This window comes from Tasmannia lanceolata, unplaced genomic scaffold (genome assembly GCF_043159265.1).
Source record: "Tasmannia lanceolata isolate RefF3 unplaced genomic scaffold, GAP_Taslan_0.1 ptg000008l, whole genome shotgun sequence".
Lineage (NCBI taxonomy): Eukaryota > Viridiplantae > Streptophyta > Magnoliopsida > Canellales > Winteraceae > Tasmannia > Tasmannia lanceolata.
In genome coordinates, this window is record NW_027518685.1 from 28237445 (window position 1) to 28257452 (window position 20008).

At 37.6% G+C, this 20008-nt stretch overlaps 2 protein-coding genes across 3 annotated transcripts in view; one reads left to right on the forward strand and one right to left on the reverse strand.

Moving 5' to 3' along the window:
- The first annotated feature begins 11995 nt into the window (after positions 1-11995).
- On the forward strand, positions 11996-14470 carry LOC143885067 (noscapine synthase SDR1-like). Its single transcript, XM_077389026.1, has 4 exons — positions 11996-12119; positions 12546-13076; positions 13916-14111; positions 14205-14470. The coding sequence occupies exons 1-4, from the start codon at positions 11996-11998 to the stop codon at positions 14350-14352; spliced, it is 999 nt and encodes a 332-aa protein (XP_077245141.1). The 3' UTR covers positions 14353-14470.
- A 329-nt stretch (positions 14471-14799) lies between these two features.
- Positions 14800-20008, reverse strand: part of LOC143885065 (SNARE-interacting protein KEULE-like) — a 61927-nt gene continuing 56718 nt past the window's right edge. For both annotated transcript variants that reach the window (XM_077389025.1, XM_077389024.1), the window contains exons 18-21: positions 16742-16941; positions 16028-16118; positions 15848-15937; positions 14800-15204 (exon numbers count right to left, since the gene is read on the reverse strand). In XM_077389025.1, the coding sequence (XP_077245140.1) occupies positions 15151-15204; positions 15848-15937; positions 16028-16118; positions 16742-16941 (435 nt within the window). In that variant the 3' untranslated portion in view covers positions 14800-15150. The remainder of the gene's footprint in view (positions 15205-15847; positions 15938-16027; positions 16119-16741; positions 16942-20008) is intronic.

The following is a 20008-nucleotide window of genomic DNA, read 5'->3' on the forward strand; positions in this document are numbered from 1 at the left end:
ACGTTTTAAAAGGATGGAAGAAGAGCGGCCCAGAAGAAAAAGAACAGAAAAGTTTTAGAAATGAAGGAGAGAAGAAAGGAATGGTGCGTGTGACGGGAGGAGGCGGTCACTTGGCTAATAATGAGGCTTCTTCAACATGGTTATTCTGTTCGGACCACTGTTAGATCTTCCTTCTCGACATTTCTCTTTAAGTTCAGTTTATTGCTTAAGCCATGTTGGATATTTGTTATTTCTTCCAATTGAAGCACTTGACCTATCATCTTGTGTGCAAATTATACACCAAAATATGGGACATAGTTGAAAAATGCACAAATGGATGGGACAAAGCTCTTCGATCAATGCTCTCTTTATGATAGATGGATGCATATAACTTGTTGGGTCCACCGACCACTAACTATAAAGCACGTTTCCAGACTTACTTTTTACCGGCTAATTAAGGAGTCACCCCCTTTTTCTCTCTCATTCTAGGATAAAATCACCCCCCTTGACTCTACAGCCATACAACACTGTTGTATGCATCAAGCAGGGTAGGCCCCACCCTAGGATGATCTAAACCATCCATTTGATGGCCTATAACGTAAATAGGTTGCACCCCAAAATATCATTTCCATAATATGCAGCTTCTCTTCAGATTGGAGAGTTGCGATCATCCTGTGGAAATGATCTTGGGGGCACAACCTATTTACGTTGCGGCAAATCAAATGGACAGCTTGGATCATCCTATTGTGTGAACCATACACTTCATTTTGAAAAATATAAGATGGGCCTACAATTGGTCCTTAATGTTGCTGTACAACCTGAAACATAGGATGATCCAAACCATCCATTTGATGGACCACACTGCAACCCTCCAATCTATAGAGGTTTCTATAATTTGCAGTTTCTGTTTAGATCAGAGGTCTAGGATCATCCTTTGGAAATGATATTTCAGGGTGCAACCTATTTACATTGTGGGCCATTGAATGGATGGTTTGGATCATCCTATGGTGTGGCCTACCTTCCTCATAGATTAAAACAAATTAATTGGGCCCACCAACCGTTCATGCATGTTGGAGAGAGAGAGAGAGACCGGATTGGAATAGTGTCAACCCGTAAAAGGTAGATAGTAAACCTGCTCTATGGGTCACATCTGTGTGTGTGTGGGGGGGGGGGGGGGGGGGGCGGGGGGGCCGGGTTGGGTGTTGGTGGTTATCAGCGCCCTTTGATAATTACATAAACTGAGCTTCTCTTTTACTTTCTTTAATTGGCTTCTGCGAATTTTTAAAAAAAATCCAGTTTTTCCTCGTAAAAACCCAAAAATCTTACAAAAAAAATTTTAAATGTCACAAATATTTGTGCCTATTGTCTATAAGCCTTGTTCATCCTTTTAGGCCAAATGGGTAGTTACATACCAAGGTCATCTCTAGTGATTTTTATTTTTTTTTGAATGGCAGTGATTTTGGTTCTGTGAAAATTGAAATTCATACTGAGAATAATTTTTTTGAAAAAACACTACTTCTTGTCACGAGATCCTTACTAAATATTTAGGGAAATGATACCAGCACAACCAAGTTTTGTTGTTTGCATGGTTCTAGCTTGTCTTTTCTTTTTTAACTGGCTTGTAGACCTGGCAAAGGAGCGGGTTGGGTTGGGTTACCCGCGGATCCTGCGGGTGCGGGTCAAACGGGTTGTGTCAAAAATGACCCACATCCCTACTGGTCGGCACTTAGGTGACCTGCACCCACTGCGGGTGGGTTGGGTCAACCCGCGGATAACCCGCAATTTTTTGCCAAAGAGTATTTTTTTGGGGTGAATAAGGAAATTAGAGCAACAAAAAGAGGAGAAGAGACTTAGAAAAAATGCTTGGAGTGCCCCATTGCAAACAAACCCTTGACCCTTTTATACTACGTTGCATTTCCTCATAATCTAGACCTTCCATTTCTCTTTTTCTTTGATCTCACGGTTCGTATAGATTGCTTCTCAATGAAGTAACACAAATTGCCTGGAGAACCCTCCAAAAGAGAGAAATCCCCTCTATTATCTGAAAGCTGCTCTTTGTTGCGAGCTAAGAAATGCGGCCGGTATCTACTCGAAAAAAAAAAAAAAAAAACGAAATGCGAGCGCCCGCCAGTTCACCTGACCCAACCCATGTTTTGGCAGGTTGTTTGACCCGCGGATCAATTTTGACGGGTCACTCAAATGCCAACCCATACCCGCAAGTTTGCGGGTGGGTTGGGTTGACCCATGCGTACGGGTCTAGTGGCTTGTCCGAGCTTTTGGGGAAACACAATATCAATCCGACGGTGAAAAGAAGCAAATCCAACTTCTCTCCACCTGCAAAAAAGTGAAGGCCATGTCCCCTTTTTGTTACGGTTAGTGTCACGCCCCAACCCCGGAATACGAGGTAAGGCGCACGTGACAGCCGCCGCACGCCCATAGGGTCACCCCTACAAGCATGCAAGGCTTCTTTACACCAAATATTCTCAACATTGAGAGCGACTAATAAATGCGAAAATTTTAGTCTCAATTAAAGCTTCAATGAAATGTATATAGGTCCATAATTATAAATCCAACAATAATTATTCAACGATAATCACCTTAGTAAAATAACAAAAGTCTCTAAACTCGAATAATGAAAGAAAGAAGGAAAATCTCCTAGGCTCCAATCCAAGTGCCTGAGCTCAGCAAGTCTACCGCCGCTCCTCGGTATTTGAAAATTGTTAGACCACATAATGAGCTAACAGACTAGCCGGTTTTTCAAATCCAAGTCAGCTAATAGGAAAACAAAAACATGCTGGTGCGGAAAAGAAGTAACATACCATAAAATTTTAGTCTATACAGAAATTGATAAGTAGCAAGAAAATCATTTCTACATAAGCTACATAAGAAAAATACATGTTTTTATGAAAACGGTTCCAACCACTCGGTTATGTAGTTTTCCACTTTGAAATCAATGACAATGAATATATATATTTTCCAACCACTTGGTTTTACAGTTTTTTTTTTCCATTTTGAAATCAAATACTTAACAGTCTTCGCTGTGTTCAATTTCCAACCTTATTGGCAAGTAGCGTACCCCAAGGCGAACACTTGTTTGCAGGACTCACAGGTCCTAAAGCGCGCAATGTAATAATATCAATATCCAGAGGACTCCCTACTGGCCGCTAGACCTGGCAAAAAAGTGACATGGACTCACGGGTCGACCCGCCCTGCCCGTAATTTTCGGGTCCGGGTCAACATTTTGTGACCCGTTTCTAAGTTGGCCCGCGTGTCAACCTGGCCTGTCAAAACTGGGTGGGTCCAGGTGGACCCACGGGTGCCCGTAGAAGTGAAACAAAGTAGTTTTTTCATAATTGTCATATAAAGGTACCATTTTTGGTACTTTTTCCCGTAATTTTTCTACTTTACAGCACTTTTTTCGTAATTTCCCTCGAAAACTTTAGTTCCTTATGATTATTATTGCTAGCTTCTTTCGGTATTTATTATTGCCGGCCACCTTTCCAGAAATAGTATTTTCGTGCATTTTCACCATGTCTAATAAGACAAATCTCTCAACACATACAATTTGCAAAGGATGGGCGAGAAGTAGCCTTTGGAGAAGGGGGCTAGCAAATACCTATAAAAATCTTGAAAAAACCTAAAAAACAAAAAATTATTAAAAAAACCGGGTGACCCACGGGTCGACCCGGCCCGTACGGGCCGGGTGCGGGTCCAAGCTTAGTGACCCGTAAAATTTTCCGGGTCATTTTGACCCGGCCCGCTCGTTTGCCACCGCCCGAGATCAAACTTACAGGCAAATAAACTCGACCGGTCTACGTGATCACGTCCATTGTACCCACCCACTGACAGGTTGGACACTAGATCCCCACCAGAGATCAACCTTACTGGCTAGACCCATTCCATACCAAGACTGTATACAAATATAGAGAGAAGCAATTTAATGTCTGCAATGCCGTGCCATAAATTTTGTAGACGTTTCAAACCATAGGGGGCTCCCCCGTTGCAAACCATTGAAACCATATTACAAATAGAATGCTTTTCAATAGTGTTTCATGAAATTGAGTTTCCAAAAATCACTTAAGTCACAAAGCTCTTCTTTTTTTTTGTATAGATAAGAAAGCATGTTAAGACTAAAGCATTTCATGGATAATGACAATTCAATCATTTAGTATGACATGATAAAAGACACCGGTGACAAACCTTTTCAAAACAAGTTCCATATAATGAACTGTAATAAAAGCTTGCATCAACTCTAAGTATATGAGAATACTAGTAATACACTGACTTAGAGTCGGATCACCTACCTTAAGCGTAATCTCCAAAAATTCCTTTGCAAGGTCAGGATTGATGCAGGTGTACCCACTAGCTCAGTTAATACCCAAGTCTAGGGGAGGATCAACTTCTTTAAGGAATTCCGTCGAACACCCTATGTAGCATCAATTTCCAATAAGGATTTTATTCTAGAAGATATCAACTAGTAAAAATCATTTAGGCCTTGGATATGGTTCACATATGATCACCGAAACCACTAAGCTCCATAGTTGATGATAAAAGCCAAAGGTCAGATTAAGGAATACAATTTCTTGGACATTTCACTACCCACAGCTCAATTGGAGACATCATAACCAATGTTGGTTCTATTATTAGAGAACAACCACAAGGCATAACATGATGATCTAAACCGTCCAATTCAGGCCTAGGGTAGCCGAATGCCTTACAGAGTGAAATTAATTCACTTTTGGTTCCATCTATAAAAACTTAATGACCAGCTGTAGTGGAAATTGAGAGAGCTTTTACAAGTCAGTTTGTACTGTCCAAAGGAGACATTTAAATTAAAATGCCGCCCCTAAGCAATGGCTAGGGATCTGTTAATTTTTAAGACAAATTACATTTTTGAAGCTAATTCTCAAGATTAACAAGAAGATCCCCCTAAAGCATAGAGAGATGTGAAATACATAGGTGGATGAAATGAAACCTAGAGTTATAGGACTGTTGGGGTAGAAGGTTACTCACTTCTCGTTGCAAAGACCAAGCAATAGTAGGCTTTTTCACGGTTGAGAAGGAACAGCGACAACCAATTGTGGTCGTGTCAAAGGTGACTACAAGTATGAGATAGAGGGTCCCAAGACAGCAAGCTTACTCTTGCACTTTCCACCAAAGATGACACAGAACTGTCAAGGTATTTCGAAAACCCAAGAGAGGAGGCTAAACAATGCAAATGAATGGCAGACGGGGCTGGAACAACTAGCAATAGTGGCTGCTTGTATTGGACTGAATCCAATAGCATTAAACTTTAGGTGATGCTGTAGATGAGGACACAAACACAAGGGTAATGATGCCTTGGAAGAGAACTAATCTAGTCTATGATATAATCTTCAATTGAGAGAAAAAGACCAACAATGGTCTCTCGTCCAAAGTCAATCCTCTTAATACATGTTAAGTGACTCATTTTCCATAAGGCTTGATTTGTAAGAAAGGCAACTGCTTTGATCGACCATGCAACAATTAAATTTGATTTGCCAAATTGCCTTGCTTGCATATGACAAAAAGGTAAGCAATTTTATTGGGTTAGGTAACTTGCCTTCCTTGCCCATGGCCAATCCAACACACCAATCCAAATTGCCTTGCTTGCCCACCGTACTATATTTAGTTCAGAGAATAATTGGGCTAATTTTAAAATTCAAAGAAGGCACCCAACGAATTTGGTCCTTCTCTCCTACTTACCCTTTTTGGTTTGCAAGGTGCCAACTCAATTCAGTACATTAGGCTATTAGACTTAATAATTCAAGAGGCATGAATCGTTGACTTGCCCACTTAGTCTCAAAATGGTTCGGATTCCTAATGTGGCTAAATTCTACAGGTGCTAAATTGTGTAGGTTTTCCTTACTAAGCTACCCCCAAATAACTGATAATGACACCCATATATATATATATATATATATATATATATATATATATATATATATATATATATATATATATGAGAAAACGGTTCCTACACATGTGTAGAGAGTTCTCTACACATATGTGTAGAGAGTTCTCTACACACAAGCTTAAAATACAGTGGGGGCCCACATTGTTTGGGTGATCCAAGCCATCCATTTTAAAGGCCCTCATGATAGGGTGTCTACAAAAAATCAGATCCATAGGATCATCCCAACCCTACGATTTGTGGAGGTAAAATGGATGCACGTGTGAAGGAAGAAAATAAAAAGGAATTATAAAAAAGATCAGGTGTAAAATGTCCAGCCCCACTTTGTACATGAACCACCCATTGAAGTGAAGTAAAATGATGGGCCCCACCTAAAGCATGAGGTGCAGAGCAGCTGCCCAATCCGATCAATAACATGGGGTGAAAAATGATGGGCCCACCCTATTCATTGATATGGGTGGAGATGGTTCTTACGGTCTTACCCTTGATCAGGGAGAACTTGCCCACTGGTTTCCTTATGTCAAAGAAGGACACAAAACTTCTTTTGATTGCTTCAAAATCTAAACAACCACCTAAAATAGGGCATTATACCGTTTATAACTTGGAGATGCAGAGAATCAGAGAGAAACATACCAGAACATCTCTAGGGGAGCAAAACAATCTGCAAGTCTCCCAACCTTCCCCGACTTAATCCCTATCTTGGATTTTGTGATAAACACAAACCCCACAAAACAGCCATTAAATAAGAGTGAGGGAGACAACAGTAGCATTAAACTGTTGTGGGGTTTTGTGTTTATCAGAAAACCAGAGAGAGAGTCGTGGGACGTGTGTTTATGGCATAACGAATCAAAGTTTAAATCGTGGGGAAGTGGCGTGTAATTATGGTAGGATTAAAATATGAGAGAGAATCTATTTAGTGGGCGAACTTTGATTTTGGTGGCCCGCCAAATCTAATGAGGGAGAAATTTATATGTAAAAGATATTTAATAGCTATAAAGAAAGTTGAAGATATAGGTAAGACGTTATATCTAGAAGGTTCTAAATAGCCTGGTGGGCCACCTAAGTTCTACAATTATGAAATAGTGAGATCACTGAAGTTGTGTCTTGGTTTTCACAGACAACATAATATCCCACCCTCGAGACCCATGCCTGTAGCAGATTCATCTAGAAGATCTCATTAATACATATTTAATAAATAATAATTAATTAATGTATAGTTATAAGAGGAATGCGAAACTCAAGGGCTATTAATATTGACACCACCATGTTTTAATAGTTGCACAAACTCAGCTTGTGCTTTCTTCCTTAACTAGTTGCAGTCCCGTGCGATGCATGATGCATGGGGCGAAGAAAAAATTATGATCTTACAAATTTGTACATATCAACTTAGAAAAGTTCTTATTTTTATGGGATTCTTTATTGAGAAACTTTATTGCATTAAATATTTATTGGATAAAGATACTTTATTAAGGTTACATGTGATAAAGGAATACGTGGTGATAGAGGAATACGTGTGAAATGGTGTGCATCATCCCCTTCAAGAGTTTTTAAATTTCGGAATGCAGTGGGGGTGCCACGTGGCGCCACCCCAGCTTACATATATATAACATAGATAGGCTTTTGAGATCTTTTAATAATAACCTCTGAACTCTGACAACCATATAAATAATAAAAAATGGGCTAGTACAATCCTTATTACTATATATAAAGCGAGAATCTTAACAATTGGTTCCCTTCTTTTACTGTTATTCGCTTTCTATCCCGCCTTAATTTCCATCAAAGTCCCACGTATGTCCTTTTTCACTGCTTCTTTTTCGTCATTTCCACTTCTCATATGCCCTTGCACATGAGTTAAAAAAAGACGTCAGCAGTCTCCTTTTTATGCCTCTTTTGCCCGTAATTTTTGAATTTTCTTTGTACTTTTTCCCGTAATTGTCATATTTTATTACACTCTTTCGGTACTTTTTTCGTAATTTTGCTACTTTGCTTCCATTTCTATCTCGCCTTAATTTCCGTCAAAGTCCCACGTATGTCCTATTTCACTGCTTCTTTTTTGTCATTTCCGCTTCTCATTTGCCCTTGCACATGAGTTAAAAAAAAGAGTCCAGCGTCTCCTTTTTATTCCTCTTTTGCCCGTAATTGTCATAACTTTTGAATTTTCTTTGTACTTTTTCTCGTAATTGTCATATTTTATTACACTCTTTCGGTATTTTTTTTTCGTAATTTTGCTACTTTGCTTCCATTTTTCGTAATTTTTCATTTAAAACTTAGTACCTACATGATTATTATTTGTTGCTAAGGGTGTCAATTTTGGCTCGGGCTAGGAGGCTCGCTCGAGCTCGGCTCGAATCCTTAACGAGCCGAGCCTAATTTAGGCCAGGCTCGGCTCGGCTCGTTAAGGCTCGTTAAGAATTTAATATATTTAATATATATATATATTATATATTAATTTATACATTAAAAGGGTTGTCCAGGGAGTGAAAGGGAGGGGGCAAAATATGTCACTTCATTTTTGGCACCCCATTTGTTACTAAGACCACCCCCCATAGTGTAAAAAAAGTAGTCAAATTACACTAGTAGGGCTGTCCAGGGAAGATGAGGGGTGTGAACATAATATAACCCGAGCTCGGTAAGGCTCGCGAGCCTGGCCGAGCCTGACCGAGCCGAGCCGAGCCCGAGCCTGGTTCAAGCCCGAGCCGAGCCGAGCCGAGCTTTTGAGCTTAACGAGCCAAGCCGAGCCTGGCCAAGCTCGGCTCGGCTCGGCTCGTTTACACCCATATTTGTTGCTATTATGTATTGCAAGCCACCTTTGCACAAATCGTATTTCTGCCAATCTTTGCAGCGAGGGATGCGTGACAAGCAGACAAGTATCCTCGGCGAAGTTGGCTACCAAATCTCTATATATAAAAAAAATATCTTCAAAAAACGTCAAAATTCCGGTTGACCCGTGGGTGTGCGGGCCGGGTGCGAGTCCAAGCCCAATGACTCATAAAATTTCCCGGGTGATTTTTATCTGGCCCGTTTGACCCGTTTCCCCATTATTTACAGGGAAATGATGTGATTATGAGAGTTTTCATATAGTGTAAGTCGTGATAGTGAGTATTTTTTTTGAAAAAGTATTGTATGGCTTACATCGTAGGATGATCCAAACCGTCCATTTCATGGGCCACAATGTAAGTAGGTTGTGTGCCAAAATTCATTTCCATAGGATAATTACAACCCTCCAACCAATAAATGTTTCCTAAATATGCCGTTCCTCTATAGACTGCAGGGCTAGGATCATCGCATGGAAATGTGTTTTTTGGGAACACCCTATGTACGATGTGGCCCGTCAATTGGACGGTTTAGATCATCCTATAGTGTAAGTTATACAATACTGTTTTTTTTTAATAGGGAGTGTAAGAAATATGTTTTTCATTTGCAGACTTTGTCACAAAATTCTTGTTAGAATATATATGGTGTAAGCCCATGTAGTGAAGTATTTTTTAATAAGCCGGTAGGGGTCCCCGCAAAACCCCAACTTACTTATCAAAAAAGAAAAAATTGTACTGAATATTTTACGGCCTACACCATAGGATGATCCAAACCGTCCATTTCAGGGTGATTTTGACCCGGCCATTTCCCCATAATTTACAGGGAAATGGCGTGATTATGAGAGTTTTTATATAGTGTAAGTCCTGATAGTGAGTATATTTTTTTTGAACAAGTACTGTATGGCTTACATCGTAGGATGATCCAAACCGACCATTTCATGGGCCACAATGTAAGTAGGTTGTGTGCCAAAATTCATTTCCATAGGATAATTACAATCCTCCAACCAATAAATGTTTCCTAAATATGCCACTCAGGCTAGGATCATCGCATGGAAATGTGTTTTTTGGGAACGCCCTATTTACGATGTGGCCCATCAATTGGAGGGTTTGGATCGTCCTATGATGTAAGTTATTCAGTACTGTTTTTTTTAATAGGGAGTGTAAGAAATATGTTTTTGGTTTGCAGGCTTTGTCACAAAATTATTATTAGAATATATATGGTGTAAGCCCATGTAGTGAAGTATTTTCTAATAAGCCGGTAGGGGTCCCCGCAAAACCCTAACTTACCTATCAAAAAAGAAAAAAATGTACTGAATATTTTACGGCCTACACCATAGGATGATCCAAATCGTCCATTTAATGGGCCACAATATAAATTGATTGTTCCTAAGAAATATTTTACAGATGATAATCCAAATATGTCGTTCCTCTATAGATTGCAGGGCTAGGATCATCGCATGGAAATGTGTTTTTTTGGAACACCCTATTTACGATGTGGCCCATCAGTACTATTTTTTTTTTTAATAGGGAGTGTAAGAAATATGTTCTTGGTTTGCAGGCTTTGTCACAAAATTTTTGTTAGAATATATATGGTGTAAACCCATGTACTGAAGTATTTTTTAGTAAGCCGGTAAGGGTCCCCGCAAAACCCCAACTTACCTATCAAAAAATAAAAAAATTGTGCTGAATATTTTATGGCCTACACCATAGGATGATCCAAACCGTCCATTTAATGGCCACAATATAAATTGATGGTTCCCAAAAATATTTTACAGATTATTGCACGTGCGTTTTTACTAGTTATTAAAATATGGCAGTGATAATATCAGTGAACTATAAAAATTATAAGGGATTTGCTAAGTGATTTTGTGGAAAGACATTTGGCGGCTCACTTTTGCAGGAGAGAACAGTCACCTTATATGCATCAAATGAATAAGACAAAATCTGCTAATAAGTGTGCCTGTGGCGAAATTACCTAGCAAACCTGAAATAATAACTTTATAAATAACCTGGGTACTTCTTTCTCATTATATATGGTATAGACAGCTAGACATTTGGCGGTGATAATATCAGTGTATATTATGACATAGTGAGATCACTGACGTTGTGTCTTGGTTTTCACAGAGAACATAATATCTCACCCTCGAGACCCATGCCTGTAGCAGAATCATCCAAGAAGATCTCATTAATACATATTTAATAAATAATAATTAATTAATGTATAGTTGTAAGAGGAATGCTAAACTCAAGGGCTATTAATATTGACACCACCATGTTTTAATAGTTGCACAAACTCAGCTTGTGCTTTCTTCCTTAACTAGTTGCAGTCCCGTGTGATGCACGGGGTGAAGAAAAAATTATGATCTTACGGATTTGTACAAATCAACTTAGAAAAGTTCCTATTTTTATGGGATTCTTTATTGAGAAACTTTATTGCATTAAATATTTATTGGAAAACTTTATTGCGTTAAATGCGTATTTTGCAATTTAGATGAAATCAATTTAGAAAAGTTCCTATTTTTTTGAGACTCTTTATTGAAAATTTTTTTTGCGTTGAATGTTTATTGGAAAAAGATACTTTATTAAGATTACGTGTGATAGAGGAATACGTGGTAATAGAGGAATACGTGTGAAACGGTGTGCAACATCCCCTTAAAGCGTTTTTAAATTTCGGAATGCAGTGGGGGTGCCACGTGGCACCACCCCAGCTTAACACATTCAGCTTTATATATAATATAGATAGGCTTCTAAGATCTTTTAATAATAACCTCTGAACTCTGACAACCATATAAATAATAAAAAATGAGCTAGTACAATTATCAAAATATGGCAGTGATAATATCAGTGAACTATAAAAATTATAAGGGATTTGCTAAGTGATTTTGTGGAAAGACATTTGGCGGCTCACTTTTGCAGGAGAGAACAGTCACCTTATATGCATCAATGAATAAGACAAAATCTGCTAGTAAGTGTGCCTGTGGCGAAATTACCTAGCAAACCTCAAATAATAACTTTATAAATAACCTGGGTGCTTCTTTCTCATTATAGATAGTGGATATTATAGAAGGGCCACCTCATTCCTGAATTTCTCATATTCATTTAATTCACATATATTCATATAATTCATATGATCTGACTCATCTTTCTTGCCAAATATGTTTAGACACTCACTATAAATAGATATACACCATAGCATCTTATAAGTACCCTTGTAAAGAAGGAATGCTCTCTTAGTGAGAAGAGAAGAGAAAAGAAAAGAAAAAGTTTAGAGATGGAAGGGGAGAAGAAAGGCATGGTGTGTGTGACTGGAGGCGGTGGCTACTTGGCTTCATGGCTAATAATGAGGCTTCTTCAACATGGTTATTCTGTTCGGACCACTGTCCGACCTGACCCAAGTGCTTTCCTTCTCTACATTTCTCTCTTAATTTCAATTTTATTTTTTCAGCCATGTTCGAGATTTGTTTACTTCTTTAAGCTGTTGAGATATTATCTTGTGTGGCAATTTTATTTTACACCAAAATTTGGTGTATATCCACCTCTACCACCTATTGGCCGACCTCATGTATGGGACATGTTGAAAATTGCACCAAATGGAATGATCCTAGCTGTTGGATCTGGATGATCTGACTGTCTGGGTCCACACAATATTAGTTTCTTTACATGAAATTCAATTTGAGAATATAATTTTTTGAGAAATGATCCTCACTAGACATTAAGTAACTAAGTAAGGTTTAACAAACTATCATTCCTAGAAAATGAAATCAAGCTTCTTCTTCTTTTTTTTCATTTCTTTGTTTTTATTTCTTATTTCTCTTTAACAGAATTCAAGGAAGACACAAGCCACATCAAAATCCTTCCAGGAGCATTGGAAAGACTCGAAATCTTCGAAGCAGATCTTGGCATACCAAACAGTTTCGATGCCGTCATTGAAGGATGCATTGGAGTTTTCCACGTTGCTCATCCCATCAATTTTAACCCCTTGGAACCCGAAGACAGTGTGATCAAAACTGCAGTAGATGGAACTCTAGGAATTCTCCAAGCATGCGCGATTTCTAAGACAGTTAAACGTGTAATCCACACTTCTTCTACTGTTGCTGTGATGTTCAACAAGAGCAACAAGGATCTACATCATGTTGATGAGAACATGTGGACCGACGTGGACTTGTGTCGAACCCTTGATGACCCTGGCTCTACATACTACATCTCAAAGACATTAACAGAAAAGGCGGCAGTAGAATTCGCAGAAGAACGAGGATTGGATCTTGTAACGTTGCTTCCTTCAATGATCGTTGGGCCGTTCCTCGTCCCATACTTACCTCAATCTTTCTACATAGCTTTGGCTTTGATTCGGGGTATGCTGCTTCTCTCACATTTTTTATCCATGTATTGTTGGCTTTAGGTGTCTTGTTTCCTAAGTAGGGAGAGGAGACCTTCCTTTGAATTAGCTTTTCTAGTATGACTATGATAGAGAGGGGGTTCGTTTACTAGTTAGTTAGTATAAGGCTAGGCCTAGGCTAAGTATGTGTTTTCAAGTTTGACTATAAGAAGAAACCTAGTTTTATATAAGGTATTAATTATCTTAGGAGAGAAGGTGAGAAAATTACACATGATGATAAATGTTGAGATGGTAGGAGAAAAAAAGAGAGTTTCTTCCTGGAAATTTCTCATGTGATGAGAAATTGAGAGATGGTTTTTTCTCTGTCTTTGCGTAGTCTTGGTTGAGAAGAAAGGAAAAGGGTTATAGTTTATGGGTTTGGAGCTAATCCTGCTAAAATCCTTGTATTATTTCTTTCTCATAGCAGAAGATCGGATGTAGGAATCTTGGCCGAACCAGCTATATCTCTTGCTTGTGTCATATTTCGAAATTAGAATATCTTTCTATGACTTTACCTATAGATTGCTGGTCATTCTCTTTTGAATCTAAGTTATTGAGTCTAGGCTTATGGTGGAGTTTTCTCAGCCCAACGAACTCAATAATGTCTGGTTGAAGTTTCATATGTTAGTCTGTCATGAGGATTTTTGGAATTAAGAGTCGAGAGAAGAGACAGTGTTGCATAGATTGCACTTTTGTTTCTTTATTACAAAATTTACACATGAATTTGAATTTCCTTGGACTTCATTCTCTTTCATCTACTTTTATTCAGGCGGGTTTTGGTAATTAAACTTATCTCTGTTTTACCTTATTCTTCAGGGGATCCAGAACATTGCAGATTACTCAAGAAGTCATCATCACTAGTGCATATAGATGATGTGGCCTCTGCGCATATATTCCTTTTCGAATGCCCAGAAGCAAAGGGCAGATACATTTGTTCTTCTCAGAGGATCATACTTCATGGACTGGCTAAATTTCTTTCCATCAGATACCCAGAATTCCAAATCCCTTCAAAGTAAGTTTTTCTCTTTCCCCATTTTCTTGTCTCACTGTAGGTGGTGACTGAAGTGTTTTTTTTTTTTTTTTTTTTTTTTTTTTTTTTTTTCAGATTATTGAGTGAAGTGGAAGATGAAGAGGAAGAGCCCATTCTACTCTCTTGTGAGAAGCTTCTGAATTTAGGATTCAAGTTCAAAAACAGCCTCGAGGAAATTTATGATGGGGCAATTAAATGCTGCAAAGAGAAGGGTTTTCTGTAGCCCTAAATCTTAATAGAGCTGCAGAAGGAAATTGTTGTGCTCTAATCTTAGGATATGAACTTTGTGTTTATGGGAATAAGAGTTTCTCTCATGTAATCTACAATGGAAACTCAATTTCGTGTGGTATTAAACTAATGAATTGTTGTGATTTCAATCTTTATATTAACAAAATAGTTGTGATTGGGGCTGTTCTCCATGGCGCGGGGATAGCAGAACTGAGTTTGTTAATTCACACCCAGAACTGCCACTTCCCTGTATTCCATACAAGGAGAGTAGCCATTAGCCAATCCCAAGAGTTTATTCAAGATAAAATTATCTAAGCAGAGTAGGCAATCCTATGAACAGCTTCTCCAAAGATTTCTACCCTTTATAAATTATGAAGTTTGGTATATTTTGCATATATCTTAATCAAGTATTGAACCTCCACCATGATGAACAACAAAGAAATTGCCTGAGTCTCTTGTGACTAGAAATCTGACAAGGGTTTCAAAATATACTCATAAAACATACATTATACAGCCCTGCCATTGAAGTCTCAGAGATGATTTACACTGATGGATTATTTGTAACAATATATACACTTATACAGCATCAAATCTTCAAAATTGAATCCATCAATTCACAAATAACAAAGTGGTCGCTTCTAGGAACCTCGCCCATATTAAGGGTAGTAGTTTGGGATCAAAACACAAAACAAAAAAACAAAGAAAAAGGAAGATGAGATGTATGGTTACAAATGAGAGAAGGCCCCCTATAGTCAGCAGAAGAAATCTTTAAACCCCTGCCTTGGCACACAAGTTAAATCTGAAGATCATCTATGTTGAGTTCTTGAGCAGTCAGCAACTTCAGTTTCTGCAATTCACAACATATAGTGTCAGAAGTCACACAGGCTATAAAGCAGGATTTCAATTTTCTTTTAATAATTTTATTTTTATTAACATTGAAAAACAAATTCTATCAGAAATTAATATGATGCTATCAAGGTAACAAGAAGAATACCATTAGAAAAAGGGAAATGATATTCTCCACCCCCCACCCGCTCTGACGGATAAAATCCCCCCCTTAAATATTATTCGTTAAGAAGGCAAAGAAAAACGTTAAAGGGGGTGAATTTATCCTCGAGCAGTGAACCATTCTCAGAGAGAGAGAGAGAGAGAGAGAGAGAGAGAGAGAGAGAGAGAGGGGCGTAGAAAGTACATAAAACAAGTAGAATCTCTTGGATTAAACCTTTGCGTGATAAAAATAAAAGCAGGGTCCATAGAAGAGATAAAAGTGCAACACAGAAAATGGGTTTCATCAAGAAGCATGTTCGACAAAGCGAGCTTTCACAAACCATGATCCAGAATATCCACTTGAACGGGAGCCATGCTTCCAATGTGACCAAAGAAGTATAGTTATGCCCATATGCATAAGAAATTCTCAAAGAATTTAAAATTATCGGCTCAAATGCAGAAAATATTAACAGAAGTGAATAAATATTGTGCCCTGGGTTTACCGTGATAAATTGGGGAGGATCATCTATACTAGAAGAACCAAGGATAACTTCCCTCTTGAGCTTTGTTGTAAGCTTGTGAGCAACGCGTAGCTGATAAAGTATTCAATCAGAAGCACATCAAAGAATGCAATTGGATAATAAATCGAGAAAAGCATACCACAAAGCTTGGTATTTGCCTACCTCCGAACGAGTGGCCCCACCAACAATAAAAACAAAAATACGCTGGCCCATCTTTTTCAAATCACTGGATGCATGCTTCAATATGGAATCACTATAAGAGAAAGAAACCGCAATAAGAATATGAAAATAACGCATGACTTAAGGACCACTGATTGATTGACCATCGAAAAAAGAGAAATGCTAGATTCACAGGCACCTTTGCAAAAAAGGGGGCAAAGGGCACCCCTATTCGTCAAATTCCACTAAAGACATTATGATCTTAATTTTCGGTGCCATCTTAAATGGGATCTGACAAGGGGGGGCCCATTTTTGCAAGGGCTCCAATGAGTCTAGACTCCCTCTCAAAAAACAAATGGTGAAATAACCAAATGACTGGAATAGTGAACCACTTCCAACAAATTCATTAAGTAGCAACTACCACAAGCTCTCCCAGCTACAGTTTATAGTAATATTGAGAAGGGCGATGATTTTTTCACCCCCGCCAGCAGGATTATGCGCCCGCCTTTTCAAGTGATTTGACATCAAAAAGCGTTAAAGTCTGCCACAATTCACGTGAAAAGGGGGGCGCATAATCCTACCAGGAGGGGGGTGAAAAAATCATCTCCCTATAGAGAAATATCAAATTATATTGGAATATGAAAATAAATACCGGTAGAAGATTTGCCAAGAAGCACAACTTTTGAAGATAAAGATAAGGTTTTGGTGCCAAAATACCTCGAATACCCATCATCAGAGTTACGAGGCCTAGCCCATGTGGCAGTCCGTTTTGATCTCATAGAGTGGGCAGGCTGGACTTGAGTTGCCCGTACTGATGCACTCTGAGTGCTTCCACCATGGAAAGTAGGACTCGGGTCATTCATGCAATGATACTCACTCTTTGGTAGTTCACCTTTGCTTAGTTTTTCAATCAGCTCCTAAAAGACAGTAAGAATGATATCTTTCAAGAAAAAGGGTAAGAATGATGATCACTTAATGCCATTTTATGTTGATGGAAACTGAGTACTAGTTTCTATGGGCAAACACTATGGTGCAAGGCAAAAGCTAATTAACAGTAGGAATGATCACTCAATGCCATTTGATGTTGACGGAAATTGAGTACAAGTTTCTATGTGAAAAGTGAAAACATTCTGGTGCAAGGCAAAAGCTAATTAACATTATGTTGCATCTTTCACTTATGACTTCACGAAAGTCTGTTTTCCAATGCCAAAAAGTTGTTTTTGACACCATCACAGCACTCGAATCATAGACAAGTTTGAATGAATAAAATAGATGTGGAGATGATCTACAGCAAGGAAGTCCTGCTCCTAAAAGGCTAAATTATCAGTATTTTTCGAACAAAGCTAATTAGCAAAGAGGAACATGGTGGACCACTGGTGTTTATCCATTACGATTTAAAGCTTCAATAAAGTTATAACATTTTAATTAAAGTTCTTGCTTCCCATGAATGAATCACGAAAACGTATGAAAACATATGCAAATGACAAATACATGTAAAAACGATCAAATAAGCAAAACAGAACCCATAATGGTTTAACAACATCAAACACTTGGTGACACGCGATGCTATGCATGTCTGATAATTCAGTACATATCACATTTCACATGTAATTCATATAAATAATTATACATAATGCATACACTACATTTCACATTCAATTTATATAAATATAATTATGAAATGCACATTGGTACAATATACCACTAATATTGTAACTAACAAAGAAACATTTTTTAAAATAATTTTTAAATATTTTACAAAAATTCCGAAAAGCAAATAGTGAGGAATTTCGACATAAATTTTATGTATAATAGGGCACCGCTAAATCTACATATGCCTTAATTTTTTTCTACAAGTTTAATGCTGTTTTAACCTTTTAATAAAATACAAGAATCATTGCTATATTATAAAATGTAATATATAACGCTATGATATTATGATAATACCAAACTATCAATTATGTTATTCACATAATTTTTTGTACATTCTAAGTTTTTATATTTTTAAAAACTAATTATTATTATTTTCTAAGATTTTTAATATAAGAAATAATTGTTTGTTTTTTAAATGAAATAAATAATTTTCTAGTATTTCTTGAAGTTTCGTCTTAAATTTCCATCATTTACATATGTTTCCATACATTTCATGATTTTATAGGATTTTTACTGAAATTTCTAACTCAAACCGACATGTTTCCATGTTTCAACCAAAATAATGTAATATATACACGGTGTTGTTTGGATTGACAGAAACAAGACACTGGAATCGACATCCTATTTTGATTCTGCCCTACTCTAAAATTTGGTTCAAATAAATGAATAGAATAAGGTGCAGAATTGAAATCGAGGCAGAATAGAAGGGGAGCAAATGCCGAAATCTGTTTCCAGCCCAATAGGTGGTATTCTTATTCCGCCATTGTCGGAATTAATTTTTTATTAAAAATGTTTATTAGAATATTTTTCCATTCAATTTACTGAGGAATCGAAGTAGGATGCCGATGCTGATTCCTGATTCCGACAATCCAAATACAGCCTAAAAAGGATGCCGATTCCGATTCCGACAATCCAAATGCACCCTCAGAAGTTTTGGTTTCGATATGCGTTTCGGTTTCAGTGATGATGGAAATGAAAATATTTCAATCATTCCGTGTCTTTTTTCAGCGGAAATCTAAATCTATGAAAAGCGGTTGAGAAATGTGAAGAACTTCTAGTTCTGGTTGGATCTCTTAAACTCAATTTCAATAGGAGTGCCAATCGACGTTCAACCAACACTGTTGTAGCCAGAAAAGGAGGAGGCATTTTTACTTGCCTGCTTGGGTCCACTAGGAATTAAGAAAGCTCAAATGGAAGTGATGAGACAGCTTTTGGAAGTTTTAGTCTTTTCTGCAGTTCTCCTTTTAGTGACCATTGTTAGGTTGATTCTCATAATGTTAATTCTTTGTTGTTGAAGAGGAATCCAGTAAAATGGAAGGGATGAGACAGCTTTTGGAAGTTTAGTATTTTCTACAGTTCACCTCAAGTAACCATTGTCAAATGAAAGCTCCTTGGTGATACTCAGACACATTGAAGAGATTTCAGATTTTTTGGAGTTCTGAATATCACATTCAGACATCCTTCATGACGGAGATGACCTAGTTGACTTGATTTTTTTTTTTTAACAAAAAAAGATTAGTTGACTCCCTTGTGAAGGAATTAGTATCTAGACTGGCATTACGTATCAATAATGCTATGCTATTGCAATGTAATATTTATAATTAAAAACCATATATCTCTCACCAATTACTTGATAAATTTGAGGATGTATAAACTGGATCAAATAGAAAGACAGAGAAGATAAGAGTTCTTTAAATGTAAATGGAAGAAAGCAAGATTCTACACTGGATATATCAGACGAAAATTGCAATGGACTTATTGTTTGTTTCTTAAGTTCCCATTCACAGTCCCGGCTACAATGAAGCAAAGAGTACCAGGAAACGTGGCAACCCTAATAAAGTATATCATAAGAAGAAGTACAGGATGTATCGAGAAACCATTCACCAATTTAGGCAGGATATCTGTGCTGCGGAAGAAGCAGCTCTATAATGAAAAGTTCACTAAGATAATAAACTACAATCTCAGATATTCCACGCACAAAAGAGATGCTTGTATAGGAAAAATCACCATGGCAACAACTTGTTAGACTTTGATGATGCATCAGCATCGGAGTGAAGAGGTGTAACCTATGTCACAAATATCTCCGATATTTTCAAAATATAGCGCTTTTATCACGACATTTTGATAAAAGACAAAATCCCAGAATAATACTGAGATTTTAAAAAATAGCGACATTTTCATTTTTATCAGAAAATATCGCTATAATATCACGATATATCCCAATATTTTTATGTATGTCTTTATTTTATATTTTTTCTTAAATTATATATATATATATATAGAGAGAGAGAGAGAGAACGGTTCCTACACATATGTGTAGATAAGTTCTCT

Bases quoted from the DNA above. Each gene is read 5' to 3' on its own strand.
- LOC143885067 (XM_077389026.1), top strand. From the start codon at position 11,996: ATGGAAGGGGAGAAGAAAGGCATGGTGTGTGTGACTGGAGGCGGTGGC. The intron at 12,120-12,545 runs GTGCTTTCCTTC...TCTCTTTAACAG, and splicing joins CACTGTCCGACCTGACCCAA to AATTCAAGGAAGACACAAGC. The intron at 14,112-14,204 runs GTAAGTTTTTCT...TTTTTTTTTCAG, and splicing joins GAATTCCAAATCCCTTCAAA to ATTATTGAGTGAAGTGGAAG.